At 40.5% G+C, this 22968-nt stretch overlaps 1 protein-coding gene across 2 annotated transcripts in view; it reads left to right on the top strand.

The window, feature by feature from the left end:
* Positions 1-22968, top strand: part of GALNT7 (polypeptide N-acetylgalactosaminyltransferase 7) — a 76190-nt gene that overhangs the window by 39548 nt on the left and 13674 nt on the right. Inside the window, exons 3-6 of one of the 2 annotated variants that reach the window (XM_061475040.1) lie at positions 12978-13144; positions 19124-19254; positions 19467-19546; positions 21424-21606. In XM_061475040.1, the coding sequence (XP_061331024.1) occupies positions 12978-13144; positions 19124-19254; positions 19467-19546; positions 21424-21606 (561 nt within the window). Of the gene's footprint in view, positions 1-12977; positions 13145-19123; positions 19255-19466; positions 19547-21423; positions 21607-21772; positions 21956-22968 lie in introns of both variants that reach the window. The other variant, XM_061475034.1, reaches the window with a different exon arrangement.

The raw sequence follows: 22968 nt of genomic DNA, 5'->3' as shown, positions 1-22968 counted from the left end.
GCTGGTACTTCTGTGTGGTTGTGTTGATGGCTTCCCCTTATCTTCATACTAGACAAACCCTAGCACATTTAAGCTCTGGTAATCTACTTCTGGTTTTGGAGAATCATGAAGTGATAGAATGGTTTGGATTTGAAGGGACCTTCAAGATCATCTAGATCCAACCCGCTGCCACAGACAGTCCAAAGACATCTGCCACTAGACCAGGTTGCTCCAAGCCCTGTCCAGCCTGTCCTTGAACACTGCCAGGGATGGGGCAGCAGCAATTTCTCTGGGCAATCTGTTCAGTGTGTCATCACTCTCACAGGAAGGAACTTCTTTATAGTTAATTGTTTATCCTTTTTCACTTTAAAGCCATTCCCCCTTGTCTTATCACTATTTGCTCTTATAAAAGGACCCTTCCCAGATTTCCTGTAGGTCCCCTTTAGGCTGCTATAATTTTTTTCCTGATACAGTTAATCAGTTCCAAAAATTTCACAATGTACAAATGAATTCAGAGCATGCTGTCTTCTCATCCAGGCACTGAAACTACTCTCCCTCTACCCTTCCTTCCCCCACCCCTCCCTATATTTCCTGGAAATTTGGTACATCCAGCTATTTTCTTCCTCTTTCCATCTGGGGGGAAAGAGAGCAGAACCTCACATACACACACACAAAAATAAACCATGTCCATACCCTCTCAGCTCCATGACTGAGGGTGTGAGATGTTGAATGAGTCCTTGGGCCAGGCCTCTCATCTGCTTCTTCCAGTCTGTTCTATTACTTTCCATGGCATATCTAAAGTTTGCAGACAAAGCAGGCACAGTGGTGGCCAAGGGGGCTGTTGCATTTGGAGCTGTGGGTAAAAGCGTAACTGAAGCGACCTGCTGCAAAATTACAAAATTAGGGTCAGTACTGGGTCCAGTATTATTTAATATATTCATCAACGATTTAGATGAGGGAATTGAGTGTACTATCAGCAAGTTTGCTGGTGACACTAAGCTGGGAGGAGTGGCTGACACGCCAGAAGGCTGTGCTGCCATCCAGCGAGACCTGGACAGGCTGGAGAGTTGGGCAGGGAATAACTTGATGAAATATAACAAGGGAAAGTGTAGAGTCCTGCATCTGGGCAGGAACAACCCCAGGTTCCAGTATAGGTTGGGAAACGACCTGTTAGAGAGCAGTGTAGGGGAGAGGGACCTGGGGGTCCTAGTGGACGACAGGATGACCATGAGCCACCACTGTGCCCTTGTGGCCAAGAAGGCCAGTGGCATCCTGGGGTGTATTAGAAGGGGGGTGGTTAGTAGGTCGAGAGAGGTCCTCCTTCCCCTCTACTCTGCCCTGGTGAGACCGCATCTGGAATATTGTGTCCAGTTCTGGGCCCCTCAGTTCAAGAAGGACAGGGAGCTGCTGGAAAGAGTCCAGCGCAGGGCAACGAAGATGATTAAGGGAGTGGAGCATCTCCCTTATGAGGAAAGACTGAGGGAGCTGGGTCTCTATAGTTTGGAGGAGATTGAGGGGTGACCTTATTAGTGTCTATAAATATATAAAGGGGGAGTGTCACGAAGATGGAGCCAGGCTCTACTCAGTGGCAAACAATGATAGGACAAGGGGTAATGGGTACAAACTGGAACACAAGAGGCTCCACTTAAACTTGAGAAAAAACTTCTTCGGGGTGAGGGTGACGGAACCCTGGAACAGGCTGCCCAGGGAGGTTGTGGTGTCTCCTTCCCTGGAGACATTCAAAACTCACCTGGACACATTCCTGTGTAACATTATCTAGGTGTTCCTGCTCCGGCAGGGGGATAGGACTAGATGATCTTTTGAGGTCCCTTCCAATCTCTAGCATACTGTGATACTCCTCCAAATCAACAGGTTTAAAGAGACCTACATGAAGTGATTATCACTCTTAGAAGTCAAATTGCTTGAAGTCTGTGGTTGTCATGTCAAATCAGTGAATAATGTTCTTTCCTGCATTCTCATGGAAGTCCTGCTGCATGACTGTCGGAGCAGCAAGTGTTGTATAATAATCTCAGTATGCTGAAAAATACATTAATGCAAATCCCATACTGACATTGTGTGTTGGCCTCCTTTTAAAAGGAGGCAGAGTCAAACTGCATTTTGCTTTTTATGTCATTATCCTAAATGGATTCTTGTAGGACATAGTCTTATGCTTTTTATTCCCAATGGCTGTTGTTAATAGCTGGTTTGTTGGGGCAGAAAGTATTAATTTTGAGTTGGAAATTTTTTCACAGTCAGGATCATGGCCATGGTAAAACCATGTTGGCTATTCCAACTCACCTTCTTCATCCACTTGGAAATGTCTTCCAGTGGCCATCTTTCCAGGGGCTAAGATTAAGCTGCCTGGCTATAGTTCCCTGGATCCTTCTTGAAGGTGGGCATGGCATTTGTCTTTTCTAGTCCTCTGTTCACAGTCAAGTACCAGAAACTTGTAAAATTGGCAGAGTGTGACCACACAAGCTCCCTCAGCACCCTCTGGTACAGCCCAACCAGTCCAATGAATTTGTGCTGTGTTTATCCCATTTGCTGTGATATGTCCAGTGAAATGGTCCCTCACCAACCCTTCCTTCTATGATGGATATTCCTTCACTTCCACAGACTTTGCCACTAGACATGGAAGATGCGTGACCGCAAACCTTGCAAGAAAAGACACGGAAATTGGGTGTTGAGTGGCTCAGTCCTTTCTGTGTCCTTTGGCACAAAGTTGCATCTCATTCAGCTGTAAATTCATGTTTTCTTTAGTCTTTTGCCTGCAAGCCCTTCCTGTCTCACAGATGTCAACTCCATCAGAGTTTTGCCTTTAATTCTCTCTGCATGTACTCAGCCAATATTTCTGTACTCCTCCTGGGTAGCCAATCCATGCATCTACCTTCCCTGCTCTTCGTTTTTTGCATTGGAGATCCATCAGAAGGTCTTAGTACAGCCAAGTGGGTTTTCTGCCACGCCTGTTTGACTTACTGCATGTGGGGATGGACCATTACTGTGTTTTGGCGAGGTTGTTCTCAAAACAGGCCCTCTATGGCCAAGTTGTGACACCTGAAATCATGGCAGTTCTTGGGAAACATTTAAATAATGGTTTCCCTATGACAGAGTGAAAAAAAGGAGTGAAAACTGCTTGAAGTACAAAACCACCGATGACTGCGAGTGTGAGGCTCTAACAAGATGCTTTCTGGTTGTTCCAGAGAATCTCTATTCGGTATTTCTAAATATTACATATCTACAATACCATAGTTGCACTAGTGTCTTGTAGTTTCTTTTATCTCAGTAACACTGAGAAGTAATGCAGGTTTTCCTTTATGAAGTTAATGAAACATTTCAATCCACATCTGGCATTTCTATTGATATATTTTGCTGGGTTTGGGTCACACTTATTGCACTTTTTATTGAAGTTTAAATCGGGAAGCATTCTCTTAAAGTGTACTGTAAGTGATGCTCTGTGAAACTCCCTGTTTGTCCTATTAACTAATTTACATTGCACCCCTTCAGCCAGGGTTGTTCATACTGTTGATTACATTTCATACCAGGGTAATTAACTGTACTGGCTGTAGAAGGGCTCAGTGCTCAATGTGCTTTGCTCAGGCTTGATATGCTGTTTTTATCCAATCCATGGGCAACTTCCTTACGAATTATTCTTACTGACCCAGAGTATTCGTCTCGCGACTGTATTTAAGACAGGTTTTTTTTGACAGCTTCTTTTGACAAATGTTGGAAGAATTTCATTCTGAGTAGTTTAACTGGGAGCAGAAGCATCATGACTCTGTGAATGTTTATGGCATGAGACAAATTAAACTCTTACTGGATATTTTTTTTTGGTTTTCAGTATGACAATACTGAAATACCGTCTGATGGCCAGCATGAGCCAACATTTCAGCTGTATCACCCACACATGTCTGTCAGTCTGATCATGGCAAAATAAATATTTTTAAGTGTGTTTTCCTTCCATGGCTTATCTAGTTTGACTTTTTCTTTTTAATGACATTACTGCTTTTACAAGGAATGTCCCCTGGGCCACACAAATTCATCCTCGAATAATTGGATTTGTTGCCATAGGTCACCTTTTTACTTCAAACAGAACAACTGGCAACAAGCTTTTGTTGAAAAATCTGGAAAAATAACTCTTCCTTGTTTGAATATGATGCTCCTTGTGTACAGAAATGTATTTTTAGACAACTGGTTTTGAAGCTCATGGCATCTTATAAAATAAATTGCAAGGAAATAAGAATTGGCTTGGTTTTTAAAATTGTCATTTTGAAGGGCCTTTTTTAATTATTATTATTATTTTTAGTATTATTTATTGTTATTATTTTTAGTAGAAGCAGTGGAGGGAATTCTTGCCAAAAATAGACTTCCAAGAATACACACATGCAAAGCTGTGTGTTAGTAAAGCAGAGAGGTGTTACTAAAGATATTCTGCTATTGTAGTTTGATGGTGACAGCTTGAGCCCTTTAGTCAGTCTGAATGCTATAAAAGAAATCAAGTTATATAGCAAACTTCTGACGCTATACTTGAGTTGAAAAAATACTGAAATCTCTAGTCATATGCAATTACTCTGGGTATGAAATAAGGCAGATAAATCTTAGCTGCTCATTAAAAATGGATGGTCTTTTTACAGTGGGCAAATAACATGAATTTAATATGTTCCTTTCAGTAAGTAGTTAGTTGTCCAGTCAATCTTGTCATAGCTAAGGAGGTTGAATAGCAAAGCTCTGGAGTGGACCCTCCTTTCTTCAGGAATGTCATTAGTTCCTTAATTATAGCACTGTGCAAATTACATATTTGATACTGGTGTATGAAGAATATTTCAGCAATTACTGTTGGTATCTATGTGACTGGCAATGGAGCATTAGGGACTTGGTTTCATTTCACAAGGTACCTTGGGAAAACCTTTTATTCAAGTGCCGCATAATACACTGGAACTCTTCTGTAACCAAGAAAACTAATTTTATGGTACATACATAAATCTTTGTGTGCTTCAGTCAAGAGCTGGGTTTGAGAAGCAGGTGAATTATAGTGGTCACACTAAATCAGGAAAGCTGGCTTTCCACTGCAGGTTATCAGCTGCCTGACTGCTGGCAAGGCTCCTGGAGGAAAAAAAGTGTTTAAAGTATTAGCCACGTATTGTCAGAGCGTCTCCTTGTGGTCAGGAAGGATTTGAATTCCAGGCATTGGCCTTAAAGCAAAACCAAGCATTTTCTGTTAATGTTTAAGGTCCCAGCAGTGAAAACTACACTGAAGATGGATCCTGTGTCTTTTTAGCTTTGGCTGCTAGCGTTTCAGATTATAAGTTTCAGCAGATAAATGATTCACCCAAAAAGTATGAGGAAGTTGATAGAAACACCAGGTGTATTAACTGTAGTTGGATTTTCTTACCTCTTGTGTGCACATCTGAAATGAGAGGATCAAGCTCTGACCAGGACCTCTTGCTCAATAGAAATGTATAGTGCAGCACCCTGGAGTATGTTTAAATTCTGCCTTAAACCTCGACTTGGTAGTAGAGGGCAGAGAAAAGCCTGAGAGGTTTCCTGCCGCTGCTCATGTAACCCTCCAGGTGCTGTCTTGCGTCATAGAAATTTTGAGGCAAAGGGAGGAAGCATTCTGTTAAATGAGCTGTAATCTGAATGTGAAACAAAATAAATCAAATGAACTTACAAGTGCTCTGTTTTGTTCCTGTTAACCAGAACTTAGACAGCATTTAAATAAACTTGCATGATGTAAGTTATAATGTAAGTAAGCTGAGCATGGGCAGGAGATTCAAGGTTTAATATCTGATGAGCAAGACATGGTGGAAAGAAAGCATTTCTGTGGGACTGAGCCCATTACCCTAAGCTTCCTTCTAGCCTTTTATTTACAATATTGGATAAAACCGGACAGTGTTTGATAAATACAGAATTATGCACAAAGTGGACTCTTTTGAGCTTTACATAAGCAACAGTCTGCTGCATTTGGCAATTCTCATAATTTCTCCGTTGAGGTGGGAACTAGTTATGGCTTGATGTGTTTCCTTTTACCAGTGTTCTCTGAGGACACTGCCCTAGCCCCTTCAGAGGGGAGAGGGAGTGCATCACAGCAAGCTGCTCTCATGCAGCTAACTCGCAGCAGTGTCCTACGTTGGTGACAAGTGATCCACTTGCACCATCTCCTCCCTGCAGGAGTGCCTGGTACGTGACAGTGCTGCAGAAGGGCTGGAGATGCACTGGGAGGTACTGCACCACTTTAAACCAAAACAGGAAAGAGGGCTTTGACTCCTCTCTAGAATGGGGTTTTCCCTTCCCTAAGGAAGCTGCCGCAGCTCTCCTGCCCTGTGGTGTTTATTGCTTCAACTTTGTCAGTGTTGGGCAAGTGATACCACGGGCAAGAATTCTGTGATCAAAAATAGAAATGCAAAACCTATTCCTTCAACTTTCCCATCAGCCCTAATGTTGGGTCTCTTGGTCTGAATTGGATGATGGCACTTTCAGATGTATGACAGGAGATGTAGCTTATGCTTCCAGGTGCATTAATAACAAAATGTTTTGCAGGCTGTTTCAGGATTGGAAATAGACAATGCTTGTAGCTAATGTAAAAGTAGCTGAATACTATGTTTCAGTGTAGGTTTAAGCTGGTAGGTTGTGTGTAGTAGAGGTTTTGCTGCTGTTTGCTGAAGGGGGAAAATATATAAATTATTCAGCTGATCAAACTGTCTTTGGATTGTCACTGCACTTCTCCTTCAGAACCCCTGTTTTGTAAGCTGATTACTATAACCTTACATTGATATTGATGGTGCATAAAAATACCCTGTAAGGCTTCATAAGTAACAAATTTAGTATGAACATTAGATTCACTTGGTTATATCTTAACAAAGAACTGCCCAGTTCTGTAATCTGTTTCTTTCTACTCTAGGCTTAGGCAACAATCCCTCTAACTTGCAGACATGAAGCAGCCGGTCTCAGCCAGAACCTTAATGATGCCAGCCATGTAGATGAGCACACTGTTGGTGTCTTGTGAAAGAACCTCTCATCCATCTTCCTAAGGGGTAGATGCAGTTTGCTGCAGTAGTCATAATAAATTGATGATTTAAAATAATAAGCAGCCCTGAATTCAGTATTGAAGGATATAAACAGCATGCTGTCTGCTGAATGACTCTCTCTTTGTCAGAGCTTGCTAGAAAAGGGAGCTGCAAATGAAAACAGAGCTCCTAACTTATTCTGGGGCTCTGCTACTACTAGAGCCTCTCAAAGAGTGAGAAAAATGCCTACATTGTAAAGCAATTACCAATAGGTGCTAATTGATATCACTATGAATCTCATACCATTTTAAACATGAAATAAAATACTAATTGAAATTGTGAACAGTTTTATACTAATGGAGAAGAGAGATTCTGTTTAATGTTAGCTACAATTTCAGGATAAATGCTAATTTAAGACCTTCAGCTTTGTACTGATTCAGGGCTCTCAGCTTGAAATGGCTGACTTGAGCTTCTTAGGAGTTGGCTGCTAGAGCTGCTACAGGAATGCAGTATCATCTGCCTGCTACCCCAGAGGAATCTGCTACTGCATTTTGGTCCGAGCACAGAGGTACAGTGCTTTAAAATCCAGAGAGGGGACTGGTGTACCTTTGGTAAGTGACAGCGCTAGTTTGATAGTTTGTTAAAGTTTGTATCCCACAGCAGAGTCTCAGATGTCAGAATCTTAGAAAATAGTATAATAGTTTGACTGGTGCAGGAATAGGCACAGCTTGAACTGATGCCTTCAGTGAGGGACCCAGAACAAAGAAGTTCTTGGGGGTTTATACCCTTACATTCTACACACTTGACCAGCTCACATTGTTTATGGGCCTTGCACATGGCTCTTGGCTTTGGTCTGGGATATTCTTGTCTGCCATTGAATTCTTTTGCAGTGGTGAATGCCTTCTTATCTCTCCAGTTATTGCTCCTTACTAAGGATGTATCTGCTTTATATTCTAATTTGCATTGGCCTCAAGCTTTCATTTACATAACTAAGCAGAAGTAGTTGCAGCCTAAGGCTCCAGCAACTGCAGGTACCCATGCTAAGCAACTACTCATGCTAAGCAAGACCACCCCATCAGAACAACTCGGTTAAAGAATTCAGCTAACTAAACTTAATTCACAAGTTGACCTGATAAAGATTGTATCAGGTTATAGAGCTGGTTGCACGTATTACTTTTCTATGATCTTAGGTGCTGGTATAACTAGAGAAGGGAGGAATTCAGGATGTCATGGGAAGCACTTTTGTTGTCTCAAGATCTCAGACTGCCCTCTAAGTATCTGACTAGGGCTCACCCTTAAATTGCTGTTGAGGTTCACTTTTGCTTTTTTGTTTGATGGCTGGATTACTCTTCCAGGAAAAGCAGCCTCGAGCCTGTGCTTTTGTTACCTTGAGGAAATTTGAGCATATATTTGCAACCCTACATCCTCCCCATTAACAACTCTTAGTGGTTGCTAACACGGAGGCTGTAGGGTCATCCAGTCCTTGGAGCATGCACCCATAATCACATTTGTGGGCCTTTGGACATCAGTAAGAGCAAGCTAATAAAGAGAGTACAGAGCTGTAAGAGCAGAAGTTTCCTCAATCCAAGGAGGGCTCCAGCTCAGATGTCCAGCTTCTTGTGGGGAGGGGTCCCTACAAAAGCGGTCCTCTCCTGCTGTGGCTAATGCACAACTTTGCAAGTAAGGGACAGGGACATTGGTGTGACGCAGCCTCCAACAGTGCTGTTCCCTCCCGGGGTAGTGAGAAAGTAGGACTAATTCACATCTTAAGTATGCAGGCTAATAGTGAGAAGAAATGTTACTCGCCCTCTTTCTCCATTAAATCACCACAGTATCTTTAAAAAGGTTTCTTCTCGCTCCAGTGATGAGTCACTCCATTTCTTTGTTCAGTGATACCAGTGCTAATTTGGGGACAGGAAGTTTTTATTCATGGACTGATCTGAAGATGTTGCTTCCTTTCACCCCTGAGCACCCTCACGAGGTGATGCCAGCTCTTCACAGATCCGTGCACGCCTGCTTCTTCTTGCCCTATACAGTAACTCTTTACAGGGGTCAGGAAAAGTGATGTGAAGTGTCTAGAGGAAAGACTAGCTTAAGGATTCTACCCTGTCATTCCTGCACACCTGCTGCAATGTGCTGCTCTCTTAGCTATAACATAAGAATTCAGATACATTTTTGTGAGTTTGTTCATCAGTTTGGTTCAAAGCATATCACCACAGCTGGCCTGCAGATTACATCTGATAAGACACTGTGCTGTGGGCACACGTATATGGGCAGGACAGCACCCAGGGGAGGAAGCTAGAGGTTGAAACATATTTAAATCGTTTTTATCACAAACCCTTTTGTACTTTGCCCATGACAATTTTCAGTAGCTTGCAGCTTTTTCCTGGATATCCATACCTACTTGACCCTAGTTTTTAGAACTGAAGCATGAGGCTGGAAGTCTAGGCTTTTTATTTTCCTCTTCTGGTGCCTAAAATTTACAGGGAAGCTGGTACTGTAAAATTCGGCTTTAAACACAAGAAAAAAACTTTTACGGCCTCTTGGTATTTGATTTGCCAACCACTGGGTGTCAGTGCTGCTCCACTGAAGAAAGGCTCTTCCCTGCTTCCTTCTCTGTGGGTGTGAAGGAAACGATAGCGGAGGATCCGGATTTTTGTCACTGAAATACTTGAGCAACATTCACGTTTCTTTGGAAAAATCGATGCAGAAATTAAAATATTTATTCGTTGCACATATCTAAAACAATTACAGTGTCTCAGATCTCTACTTCTCAATGCAGAATGAGAGGCAAGGTAGTGCATAGGGGTTGCTGCAGTCTATTGGAGCTTACTGGCTTGGTGAGTCAGTCTGTGGACTGTCCAGTAAGTGAAATAAAGCCTTTGGAAAAAACCTAAAAGTATGATCTTACTGCAGGTATAAATGTAGTGCTTTTATGGCTTGCAAATGGCACATTTAGCAACACATGATTTTTCAAGTTTAAAAAGTAAAACGTGCTGACAGATTCGAGGAGATTAAGTTGGATATGTAGCAAAAAAAAGCCTGTCTAGACCTCTGGTTTTATGTTTTTAAAATGTATTAAATACGGATCAAAAAATGCTTATAAATTGCACACAGATGGGTTATTCAGTTCAGGCTTTTGTAAGAAGTTTGGCTTTTTAAACTTACTGTCTTTCATTTTTATGCTCTTCACTCTTTTGTTCCTAAATATGACTAAACTACACTGCAGGAAGTGGAAGAAATAAGCAACCAAAAGCTTTGAGGTTTCTTGCAGTGTTTGCTTTGTTTCTGTTGTTGAAGGCAGTCTGAAATGTGGTTGCTGCCTTTTTAGTTGGAGAGCAGAGTGATTTCCTAGATAAACCACTGAAGTTACAGGTCAGTGACAGAGTGCAACCTGGACCAGATATCACCTTCTCCTTTGAGGCAAAAGATGCTATTAATTTCCACTACTTTTTACCTGGAACTCTTGAATGGCATTCATCTGGCATGCTGACTTTAAATATTTAACACCCCATTTTCCAGCATTTTAATGTAACTGTATCACCAAAATTAATCCAGGTAAATATATATGTAAGGCAACACAGTTATTAGCCTGTTATTAAACATATAACGGAAAACCTCTCTATTGCACAGCCAACTTAGCACACCTAGGTAGCATATCCATTTTATCTCTGCAGATGGCTAAATTATAATACCTTAAATGCTTGCGCTACTGATTGGAAGTACTGCAATCTGTAATCAGCCGAAATCTTTTGAGAGGGATCTGTGGAAGGCAGGCATCAGTGGCCTTAACTGTGCATTTTAAACAGTCAGTCTAGCACTCATATATTTGTGGCTTATAAATATGATTAACTTGACTACTTCAGACAAAAAAAACAATTGAACTGGAGAATTTTAGTCAGCAAACTGTACTTGCAGTGATCGTCCTGTTTCAAAGACTGCTTACAGCATGCGTAAGAGAAGAAATACCTTATTATATTGGACTTAGTCATAGACTATTTTGATTCTGTAATTTTCCTTTCCTACAGAACTGAAATTAATAGTATGTTTCTACCAATTAGTTTCTTTTTTTGTGGGGGAGGAGTGTGAAATACATATTAATGCTGTTTCCTGACAATAAGCTAAATACTCCTATAGAGCTGTTATAGGAGTTCTTGCCACATTAAATTTAATTTAATTTCAGCAGTTCTTCTGATTTCTGGTGATTAAGATAATTTCTTTTCAAACACAGCAATGTTTCTGGGCATTTGAGGATTTTATTGTCTATACAGAGTTATAACTGTGGAAGTCTATGCACCCATAAGTTTAAAATGTTTCATTTGTCAATAATATTTTCTTAGTACAAGAAAGTATTGAAAATTCAGATTCTCTCTAGATTCTCTCTCTTAATCTGAAAGATTAAAAAAAGAAGTCTTTTCCCCATTGAAATCAAAACTGCTATGTCTCTGGGTTTGGTGATAGGAATTCTGTTATCATAGGTAAGAAACAGGCTAGTGATAAGGTAGGGAAATTCCAGGTAAGGAAATATTGGGACTGGTTGTAATTAGGAAGACTATGACAGTCTCATTTAGGGATGCAGTTGAGGAAATGGACATTACAATTGCAAATTAAATGCATTGTTGATAAATGTGATTAATGAATACTGGAAAGTGTGTACTGAATCACTTATATTGCTTGTTTCTAAATAATCCTGTAATCCCTCAGGAAAAAAGACCTGAGCCCAGGTCTACAGTGAAGTTGAAATTCGTCATGTTTTGAATGGACAAAGAAGGGCTTTTCATGGCACACCAAGCTGGAACGCACCAATACTGATGCTTAAATTAAAAAGATTTAGTAGGAATGAACATAGACAATAGCTACATTTCTTATGTTACTCTTTCTGACACTGACACTACTCTTGCGATTCAGTTTATGCAATTGTGATCTGACTGCTGGAAACATGTATATTATAGCCAGATACATGGTTGATTGAACCTGTTACTTGAATGTCCATTCGTGCATTTGATGAGTTAGAATCATAGAATCGTTAGGGTTGGAAAGGACCTTAAGATCATCTAGTTCCAACCCCCCTGTCATGGGCAGGGACACCTCACACTAAACCATGTCACCCAAGGCTCTGCCCAACCTGGCCTTGAACACTGCCAGGGATGGAGCATTCACAACCTCCCTGGGCAACCCATTCCAGTGCCTCACCACCCTTACTGTAAAGAACTTCTTCCTTATATCCAATATCAATTTCCCCTGTTTAAGTTTTAACCCATTACCCCTTGTTCTATCACTACAGTCCCTAATGAAGTCCCTCCCCAGCATCCTTGTAGGCCCCCTTCAGATACTGGAAGGCTGCTATGAGGTCTCCATGCAGCCTTCTCCAAGCTGAACAGCCCCAACTTTCTCAGCCTGTCTTCATACGGGAGGTGCTCCAGTCCCCTGATCATCCTCATGGCCCTTCTCTGGACTTGTTCCAACAGTTCCATGCCCTTTTTATGTTGAGGACACCAGAACTGCACACAATACTCCAAGTGAGGTCTCACGAGAGCAGAGCAGAGGGGCAGGATCACCTCCTTCGACCTGCTGGTCACGCTCCTTTTGATGCAGCCCAGGATATGGTTGGCTTTCTGGGCTCCAAGCGCACACTGCCAGCTCACGTTCATTTTCTCATCAACCAACACCCCCAAGTCCTTCTCCACAGGGCTGCTCTGAATCTCTTCTCTCATGTGGTCCATGCAATGCCAGTCACCTACCGGAAGTATGTAGCTATTGAGGCAGGTGGTTTTGTTCACCAGCTCCATCCTGCCTTTCAGGAGGGGAAGAAGGCTCACTGGCTGGGAAGAAAGTTGCTCTTTGGGCCTCATACCTCTGTGATGCATTTAAGCCTCATTACCTGCTATATCCTGTTTCTCTTCATCTTTGTCCAAATGAAATCTTCATTGAAGAGTTGTTAAGCAGTTCTGTAAATCACAATGTCAAAACTAATCAAATCAAATCTTTTTACAGATGCAAATACTGGCATTATGATGATAACCTGCTCACCTCCAGCGTTGTCATTGTCTTCCACAATGAAGGATGGTCCACACTCATGAGGACAGTCCACAGTGTCATTAAAAGAACACCCAGGAAATACTTGGCAGAAATCGTGCTGATTGATGATTTTAGCAACAAAGGTATATTTTGAATATTAACACACTACTTGTAGAAAAAGAAACTTATCCTTTTCTTTACATAGTTTTCTTTTGATTTATTACCTGTCACGGATTGAGTTGACTGCAAGAAAAGTTGTTTCTTCACAGTCCTTTCATTTTTCAATGAAGGGAAAGCTCTTTTCCAATGAACTGCTTTCATAAAGGTGGCAATCCTTCGTGTGTATTCAGCTGATTGAAATACAGGATTTGTGGAGGGCTCTCTACCACAGTTGTTGAGCAGTACATAGTAGAAAGCTGGGATAGCTAGTACTTCTCTTTGCTCTTGTGAAAACAAGTAGTTCAAGGTTATTGAAGGAGTTTATTAAGCCTGTTAGGCATAATTTCTTTATTCCATATAGGAATCCAGATTCCCTCTTGGTGTGTGTGTTGCTATAATAAAAATACATCTAAGACTATTGAATTATTCTGATCCATTTTCACTATGTTTCTAATTTTCAACATCTTATTCAATTAAACATCATGTTAAGGGGTTTATTGTTTCTTACAGGGGCAGGGGCTTTTAAGTGTGTTTTAATTTCTGCCTTTAAACATTTTCAAAAGTCCAGAGATTTTCCTCCTCCTTAGTAATATACATTCTGGTCTTGTTTTATAGCCAGGATGTACCTACGTACATTTGATTCTTACAAATATAAACACACACTGATTTTTTTCCTTTAATAGTTATATTTTCAGCATTAATTAAGGCTCAATACAAAGAAGAACTGAAAGAGGTATGCTAGAGATAGATAATTGATTAGATGAAGCCTGTCTGGTTTAAGCAAATTTAAAAACAGTGCATCAAAGCTGTACATTCTTCAAGATGTTATTGCAGTATAGTTCTTGAATAGAAGTTGACTCAGAAAAAGAGTAGATACATAAATAAAAGCATAACTTTTAATATTGAATAAAAGAGGATGATAGCCTCTTCTAGACAGTGATGACCATGGCTTTTAGGAGCACAGGCGAGTTTGAACTGGTCATCAGCATAGGATGCGTTCCCTTTACCCTCCTCTTTGTTTTTATAATAGCTGAACTGGGTAGTGGCATGGAAAGCAGATGACTGTTCTAAAACCCTCTGTTTTATCAAGTGATCTTATCTTCTCCCAACTCCTGCTTCACAGGAGCTGTTTTCTGCAGGTATACACACTGTAACTTTTATGACTGAACTCATCACATATTTGAGGTTGCCTTTTATGAGTGTAAGTTGCTGTTAAAAGTAGTTATTGTATGCTAATTTTTACATCATACCTGTAGATAAGTAGGTATCATTTTCTGTTTGTTTTTACAGGAGAGGAACAGTTACCTGTATTGTAAACTTAACTACATCTGTCTTAGTCTAATAAAGATACTGAATGCTACGTTATAGTCTCCTATATCCTTTAACAGCTGTTGGGAATTTGGCTTAGGTATACATGCACACTGTAAACCAAAAATATCTTCTCTCCTAAGGGATATAATTTTAATAATTCAGTCAGCAGACATGTGCTGTGTTTTCCTTTTCAGCTGGGATCACAGCTTTCCTTCAGAGCCATTCAAGGGCTGAGTTAGCTGCATAACATAACTATGACACTGATGGTCTCTAGAAAAATTACCAGACTTTTTACTCATGATTGGACTCAGTACTTGGGTTTCACATGAGTGGTAGCTGACTCTGTGCTATGTATATGTAATTCATGGAATGAGTTTGTCTGGCATAACTTGTACTACAGTTTTTCCAGTATATGACAATTATTAAATAGAGGCAGGATTTTACAAGAAATTTGTTTTGTAATACAGAACTTTACTTATGCCTTCTGCTCATATATGAATGGTTAGCAGATACAACTAGCCTGGACCTAACCTCCAGCAGATCCTTGTTTCTCTATTTCCCACGCTTCGTTTTCCCAAGTAGCTTTCGTGAATCAGAAAATTCAGTGAAACAAGATCAAGATGCAGTTTTCTCATGTATGATTGACTGGAAAACAGGCACGGACTAGAATGGCTCTGAACACCTTGCTGCAACTGTACTGTTTCACTATAATAGTTCTTCAAAGTGCCTTAGGCTATTACTTGGTAAACATAATTAACTTAATTTCAATAATTCAAATTGCATTTTAGATGAAAAATGGCCAAGGGAATAGAATCTTGCTCCACTTCTTTCTCCACAGAGAGAACCATGAGCTAGTACAGGCTGTGAAGCGTGCCAAGCCTCCTGAAGAGATCTCCAGTTGTTAGGAGCTGCAAAACACAAACACTCTTAATCACACCAGAGCTGCTGGTGGCTTTTTGCCTTTTCAGCCAAAAGAAAAGCAGTGCTGACAGCACAGATACAGGATTTTCTCCTTCCCCCACCTGCTTTCAGACTACACACTTCATATCTGGCTTTCCACCCAGCAAAGAGCATTTTGCACTCTTTGAGACCAACGTTGAGAGATGCAGATGCTGAACTGAGTAGATGTTTTCTCACACTCAGTGTGACTGTCCTTATTTCTTAGCCACCTCCTTCTCCAGCCATACGAAATTAAAATGGAGCATAGCTGTTGCAAACACTTCCAAAGGCTGGCTAATAAAAAAGCCTTGCCTGTCCTCCTTTATGAGAAATCCTCTTTCATCAGAAGGGAGTTACAGCTGCATAGATGCTTATATATGTTGTGCCTCACAGGGACAAACAGTTCCAATGCTTGGAAAACGTCGTTTTCATTATAATTCTTTGTATAAAGTCAGTTGGGAGCACTCTTTTTGCTAAGCAACACTCTCTCTCCCTTCCTTAATCTCTTCTGCAAACAGCAGGGTTTGACCGCGGATAACTGCGCAGAGAGGTGTGCTGAGTTCTGCTGGAGCATTTTTTCCTTTGTCAAAGCACAAAGGGAACAGTAACAAGATGACACCAAGATAGTTGAATGATGCTAGTTCTGATATTTTCAATGGAGACCTCTGTGTTAACGCTTGTTAGAGTCCAAGAAGTGTTGCAGCTGCTTCTACCAGTGTCAGTGTGCCCACACTGCTGCTCATGGGGACTCTTTTTCCTCAGTTTTGCTTGTGTTTCGTGATCAAAACACTTTATTTTGCTGTGAATGCTAGCTGAGTAGAGGCTACAGTTGCTCTGGAAGGGCAATGAGAATTCACACCACCAGATATTCTGAAGCTCCCTACAATTGCTGTAGTATATATAGGTCTTTGACAACTACTTGTTATGCATTTAGACACCAGCTTGCTTGCTTTAGAGGTATAGAAGTATTGCTTTGGAGCATAGAAGTCAATATCTTAGCTGGTGCAGCTCACTTTTGTAGCCCATGCTACCTGTAAAGATTGACTGCAAGGTAAATGCCAGTGTTCCTAATAGCCTTTAAAGGCTTTGTCTACATTTTGCATTCACTTGGTTTTTCTTTATATTTCCCACTGATGCAGCATCCCATAATATAACCAAAGGGGATGTAATGAGAGTAAACACATAACAGTATTTTTATTAACTTAACAGTGCTTGTAGTGGGGAAACTGAAGCATTGATCAGTGCTTTGTGTTAGCCGAGAGCCCCACATGAATAGTATTACAGTGCAGGGGACTTGGGCAGCTGCTTTAGGGAGGACTTCTGATGCTATTTTTCTACAAACTGACATCCATGAGTCAAGAGAAAAAAAGCTGCCTTCCTCCTCCCCCCTTCTTGTAATCTGCAGTGCCTGAGATATTTTGGAGAAAGGACGTGGTTTGAAAAAATCGTAGATTCATGCTTTAATCATGTGCTGAGACATGAGAGAACCCCCGGAACAAGGGGGGACCAGAGCGGTGGTTATAATATTTTGAAAGGTGAAATATACATTTTTAAACAAAAAACAGAATGTTGTAAGGCTGTTGACAGATATCATAAATACATGTTCTAGGTGAACAAAATTTAACACTGGCCAAACGGTATTTCTGACTGTAAAAGTATCGGGATTTTATACACTACTGTCATGCAGGCTTTGTAACACGGGAAGGAGGGAAAATTCACTTTTCCTGTGGGAAATAGCACTTGCTGCTAACCCTGGCACGGTTTCAGATAATGGACTGGAAAGTCCTGAGACTTGTACTGTAGAAAAGCTTTACACAACCAATATGACAGGTTTTTACAGCTCCCTGTGAGCCTTACATAGCTGAACATTTGATAACTAAAACATTTGGCTTCATAGGCAGGAGAGCTGGAAATAAAGTCAGGTTTTAAATCTTTAAAACATTCCTGACAGTCCTTCTGTAACACATACTTGGAATTTGCAGAATAAATAATGGCGTGGTATAAAGATTCTCTTAGTACCACTTCAGTATGACCTCATAACTCTGTTGATTTTATCCTATAAAAATTTATATCACAGCTATCGTACCACATATTCTATATATATTACATGGCATGTTATTCTATACAGCATATGTGATAAAATTGTTCTCTCTCTAGTTTGATATTTATGTGTCCTGGATGGTTTCCTAATGCACAAGGATTTACAAAAGAGATTGTAAATGCATATGGGAAACAAGAGTATATGTAAAACTTTCAGTTGAGAAAATTTATTCTTTTATAGAGGTGAAGAGGAGGGATAATAAGAGTGTTAAAAGATAGTGGTTTCAGAGATTGTTCTTTGGTAGAGTTGCTGGATTTTCAAGTTTGGAAAATACACTTCCAAAAAACAACATTTCCATTTCAATTATTTATATGTCAGTTTTGCTTAATCTAGATTTTTTTTCAATACTGTCAGCAAGAATATAAAACATACTGACATGTAAGTTGCAGCAAACTCCAGACTTCAGTCATTTCAGGGTGAGAAAGATGTTGCTGCTGAAGCAAGCTGATGGTTTACTGCTGCTACAGGGGACATCCTTCTCCTTCCACCTCTGCACATCCCCTCTCCTCTTAGATCAGCAGGGGCATGGCCTCTAAGCAGCCCCTCAGAGCTGGTTCAGACCAGTGCATGGATGCCTCAGCTGTAGCTGAGGTGGCTTAGTTTGACTCCTGACTGAGGGAAACTGAAGCTGTAGGCAATTCTTTTGAGCTTTTCAGTACAAAAATAGATGTTAAATGAACACCAGTAGCTAAATCAGCGTAGCCTCAAACAGCAAGCGCCAGCCCTTCTGCCTTTATGAGATTTCTCAACAGAATCATCTGTGCAATATTATGCAAGGCTAGGATCCTTTTTTCAAATTGTGTGGTAGGAATGTGGTTTCCAGATTAGTTCAGCAAAGACCAATGTGCAAATACAAATCTGCAACCATTTAAGCGTAGCCCATCATGATTCTTACGGGGTTACTCAGCCCTATACTGACCAAGTCCCTTTGGCTAAAGGTTTCCAGTCTCATCAGTATAATTAGACATAGTTTGTTCACTCCAGTTCTGGCCCTCCAATTATTCTTTTTCTTTATTTCATTAGAAGATTAGCGTAAGACCACCACAGCCCCAAGAGGAAACTGGTCTAGGTGAGGGAGTGCAATAGTTTGACTATGGTTGGTTTCTGTCTCAGGTTTCCAGATTTAATAGACCAAGATCATTTTTTGTGAGACAAAAAGTGAGGACAAACATTTAACTGAAAAGTGGGACCTTCAACTGTACACATGACATTATCTGATAAGGAAAGGTCATGTGCTGAAGTGTAGAAACTTCTCTGCCTGGTTGAAATACTAGAGATGACCTGAAAGCCACAATACGATCTATTGAAGTGACTGGGAACTGTCCACCCAGCTCCCCTGTGGTGTGGCCAACTGCTTCAGCTGCTTTTTTCTTGTAAGTGTGCCAGAGACAAACCTTTGCCATGAAGTCAGAGCTCCAAGTCTTCAGATCTTCAGGTTTAGTACAAGCAGTTGTTTTGTGAGCTTTGTGAGTGGTAGTACAAGCAGTTGAATTAAAGATTCTCTTAAGTGTTTGTAGATACTTTTAAGTAGGGTTGATTTGTGTTGTGTCAGGAGTACAAAGCTCTTTATTATTAAACCTCACCATTTTTTTTTTTCTCTGTTACTTGATAGCGCACTTACAAGAGAGGCTGGATGAGTATATTAAGCAGTGGAATGGCCTTGTAAAGGTATTTCGAAATGAGAGGAGAGAAGGTTTAATCCAAGCTAGGAGCATCGGAGCCCAGAAGGCTAAACTTGGACAGGTAGGATCCAATTCACACACAAGGCTTGTCTTTGGGGAAGGCAGACGGTGGGTAGGGGAGGTGAGGTGGTGGTAGTTACAGGGGGATTAATTTAACTGATGTAATGTTTTTTTCGTTTATAATATGAAAGTATGTCAGGGTAAATAAGCTTAATTAAGTCATCGTGATTTCATATACAGAAATATAAATTGCATTACTTATTTCTTTTGAAGGTTTTGGTTTACCTGGATGCCCATTGTGAGGTGGGAATTAATTGGTATGCGCCACTTATAGCTCCTATATCTAAGGACAGGTAATGTTCTCCTGTTATTTCCAGTGTCTGATCCCTTAGGAAGAAAAAGTCACAGTAACGAGCTTCACTTTTCAAACTATAGTCAGTATGTTTTGTATCTATACCAATGCATATATATATCAAACTATGTCAGTATTAGCTATATAATGATTTTATTTTCTTCCAGCATAAAAGCTATGTGAGGAGGAAGGAAAATAGTCAGGCAAACGAATCTCTGGGTAGTTTATTTTAGTAGGCATACTGGATATTTTGCTTAGTATAGATTAAATATAAGACAATGATTGTCTTTTGCAGTGATCTGAGGGACTGTTATAAAAATGTGCTGTTCTGGCTGAATAAGGAGCCTGATCAAACAATAGAACTAAACAAAACTATTATTTTTGGTAGAGGAAAAGCAGCACTAAGTGTTTTGATTTAATGGGGATTTGAAGCCACTGTGGTCTCAAGAATTTTACAACTTTCTCCTCTTTGGTCTTGCAATGTGGTCTTATTTGTTTTCTCTGGAGCACTTTGGAGCATTGTCTGTAGTGAACCAAGGCCAGGGCTTGAGCCTGTCTGCCACAAGCCCAGGCGCTTGCTAGGAGTCAAGCGGTGGAAATGCCTGTGCTGCGTGTGTGGGATCTGAGAGAGGTGACAGAGGAGGGGAATCCCCAGGGGCTTCACTTCTTCCAGCTGTTGAAATGCTGTTGTTGCTGTGTGCTACTGTGCTCTTAGCTTGTGTGGTCGGGGGAATGTGTGTTTAGGAAACTATGTGCTTGTTTAAACTCTTTAACGCATAAGATAACTGCTTAATCCTAAAAAAGCTGTACGTTAACCTGTTGTACTATCAGAACTTTCATGAACAGGTGGGTTTTGTGTATTTGAAAGGCTGTAACTCAGCCTTTAAAACTATTTGGGCCAGGGTACTAGAAAGAAGGTGGAAATGCTTGTGTGCTTTCATGAAATGTGTGTTACTGTTCTGCATGAGTGAGGCTGGTGAGAACAGGCATCTCTAGAGGCATTCTCCAGCACCACCGTCAAAAGCAGTAGTTACAGGAGGACCAGTGATGCTGGGGTACGTGACACCAGAGGGCAGGGCTCAGCAGCTTTCTTCCAACCCTGGGTGCAGCATGCTGCTGCTTTTGCCTCAAAGAAGGCACAGAGTTAGTGTTTCTCTTTTCCCCAACTGATTTTTCGATCTTACAGGATTTGACTTAAAACGATGGAAATGCGCCAAGTTTGGTCACCAGGAAACTCATTTGGAAAAGCAGGGAGAAAAATAAGATAATGTCTTTTCCTTGGTGAATATTGTGAATGTGACAGATCACAATGAGCAACATATTGCAAATCAAACAGGAAAAATTCTCTGAAGAATGCTGCTAGGAGAGCACCAGTAATATTTTTTTCATCCTGAGAGGTTAGCAGTTGAATAGGATAGAATAGTGAAAATCCATGTTTATACTAGTAGAAGCTAAGAGCTTACCATACATGTTGACAGATAAGATCTGATATGAATAGAAATCATGGGAAATAACAATACTGTGAGAACCCTGTGGGCTACTCTGTTGCCTCCTGCAGTGCTTTATTAGAAGACCAATTTCAAGAAGTGCACATAAAGGAAAAATTATCGATAAATTGATATATTAGCATTTCAGACCTAACTCTTCTGCATTCCCAACCCCTTAAAGCAGCATAAAGAAAGGACTATCCCTTTTTTTTTTTTTTTTCTTTTTTTGTTAATCCAAAATAGGCTTCATTTTTTGGTAGTATCTTTACAAGTGACTTTTCATATACCCTGCTCCATAAGCTTAATAATTAATGGTGTTAATTGCAGATTAGACAGATTACTCTTCTGAAATTGTATTTTGCTCTTTCTTTCCCTTCTATAAATGTTTCAGAACTGCATGTACTGTACCTCTAATAGATTACATAGATGGAAATGATTATTCCATTGAGCCACAACAAGGTGGGGATGAAGATGGTTTTGCCAGAGGGGCATGGGACTGGAGTTTGCTGTGGAAACGAATTCCGTTAAGCCACAAGGAAAAGTCCAAACGAAAGCATAAAACTGAGCCTTATCGGTAAAAAGAGCTGTTTACATACTGTGAATTGTAATGAATAATTGTCTAAACCCTTTCGTTTTTCCCTCCCCCACCTCTTTTCCCATGAACTACAACCCATGCGCGCGTGCCACATGGGTCCTTTCACATAACTACATCTTCCCTGCCACCATCCGCCACCCTGCAGAACCACATGCACTGTGCCACTTATAGATGTCATAGATGGCAACACTTATAAGATTGTGCCCCAAGGGGGTGGTGACGAAGATGGGTTTGCTAGAGGCGCGTGGGATTGGAGTATGCTGTGGAAGAGGGTTCCCTTGACCAAGCGAGAGAAGGAAAGCAGAAAGACAAAAACTGAACCGTATCGGTAATCACTAAATCACTTAACCGTTTCTCATTTTTCCTGAAGTCAATACTGATCCACTAAAACTTGCATGTACTTCTATCCTGAAAATCTCTGTATTTCTAACCACACCAGCTGCTTTGTTTAACCAGACCTGTTTGCCAAAACTATTTGCTCAAAATACCTTTGCTACCTTGTCTTGCCTCTCTGTTCCTGCTCTTGTGTGGTTAATAGGGTGCACATTAGAATGACAGGGGATTTTTTTGCAAAATAAAATGCTGAATGACTCTGTTTCCAGGGAAAACTTAATTTAGCTATGATATTTTTTTAAGTAGTGTTGGGAACAACCGTGCTTATTTAAACATTTGATTTGAAATAACAAGCATGCTGTGAGTATTTATAATAGATGGTAATGCATAAAATCTGTAACCCGCTGTCATGGCTTGATGCATGCATACAGCTCGTGGATTACGCATGTGCATCAAGAAAATCCCTTTTGTCATATTTCTCTCATTTGTTTTATAATAGACCACATCTGACAAAGAAGCATATTGTTTAAGAATCTTGGCTTAATATTTTCTAAGGTCTCAGTATGTTTGGGAATTTTAATTTAATACACATAACAGTTTAAAAAAAAATGAAGAAAGAAAAACACTACCACTATATTTTCTAAGAAAACTCCAGTAACTTTCATAGAAGTCCCACCTTTTTCTTATGGTTTGTAGTGGGGTATGTTTTCTTCCCAGCACACAGAAACCTGGCTAGAAACCTAGCTTAGGAGCTTAGGTTTCTGGATGGCTTTTCAAGATTGGGAGACTGGTTCTGCTGGTTTTTATTACTTTCCCCTTCACACTTAACTAATCGTGTTACTACATTTGAAAGCAATCCTCACATCTTCAGAATCTAATGTCTTCTATTACTCGTATATATGATTTAAACATTGTAAGAACTGATGTTGGTAATTCCCTATCCTCACCCGTGATTGTTCTCTGCTAAAATGGCAACACATGCAAGGAAGTTATGAAGCTTTGATCTGT

The sequence above is a fragment of the Pezoporus flaviventris genome, unplaced genomic scaffold (assembly GCF_033815535.1).
Source record: "Pezoporus flaviventris isolate CSIRO_AGI_PZ_B2104156 unplaced genomic scaffold, CSIRO_AGI_Pfla_v1 ptg000002l, whole genome shotgun sequence".
Lineage (NCBI taxonomy): Eukaryota > Metazoa > Chordata > Aves > Psittaciformes > Psittacidae > Pezoporus > Pezoporus flaviventris.
The sequence above is the reverse complement of the archived record's forward strand: the minus strand, read 5'-3'. Positions and strand labels throughout refer to the sequence as shown.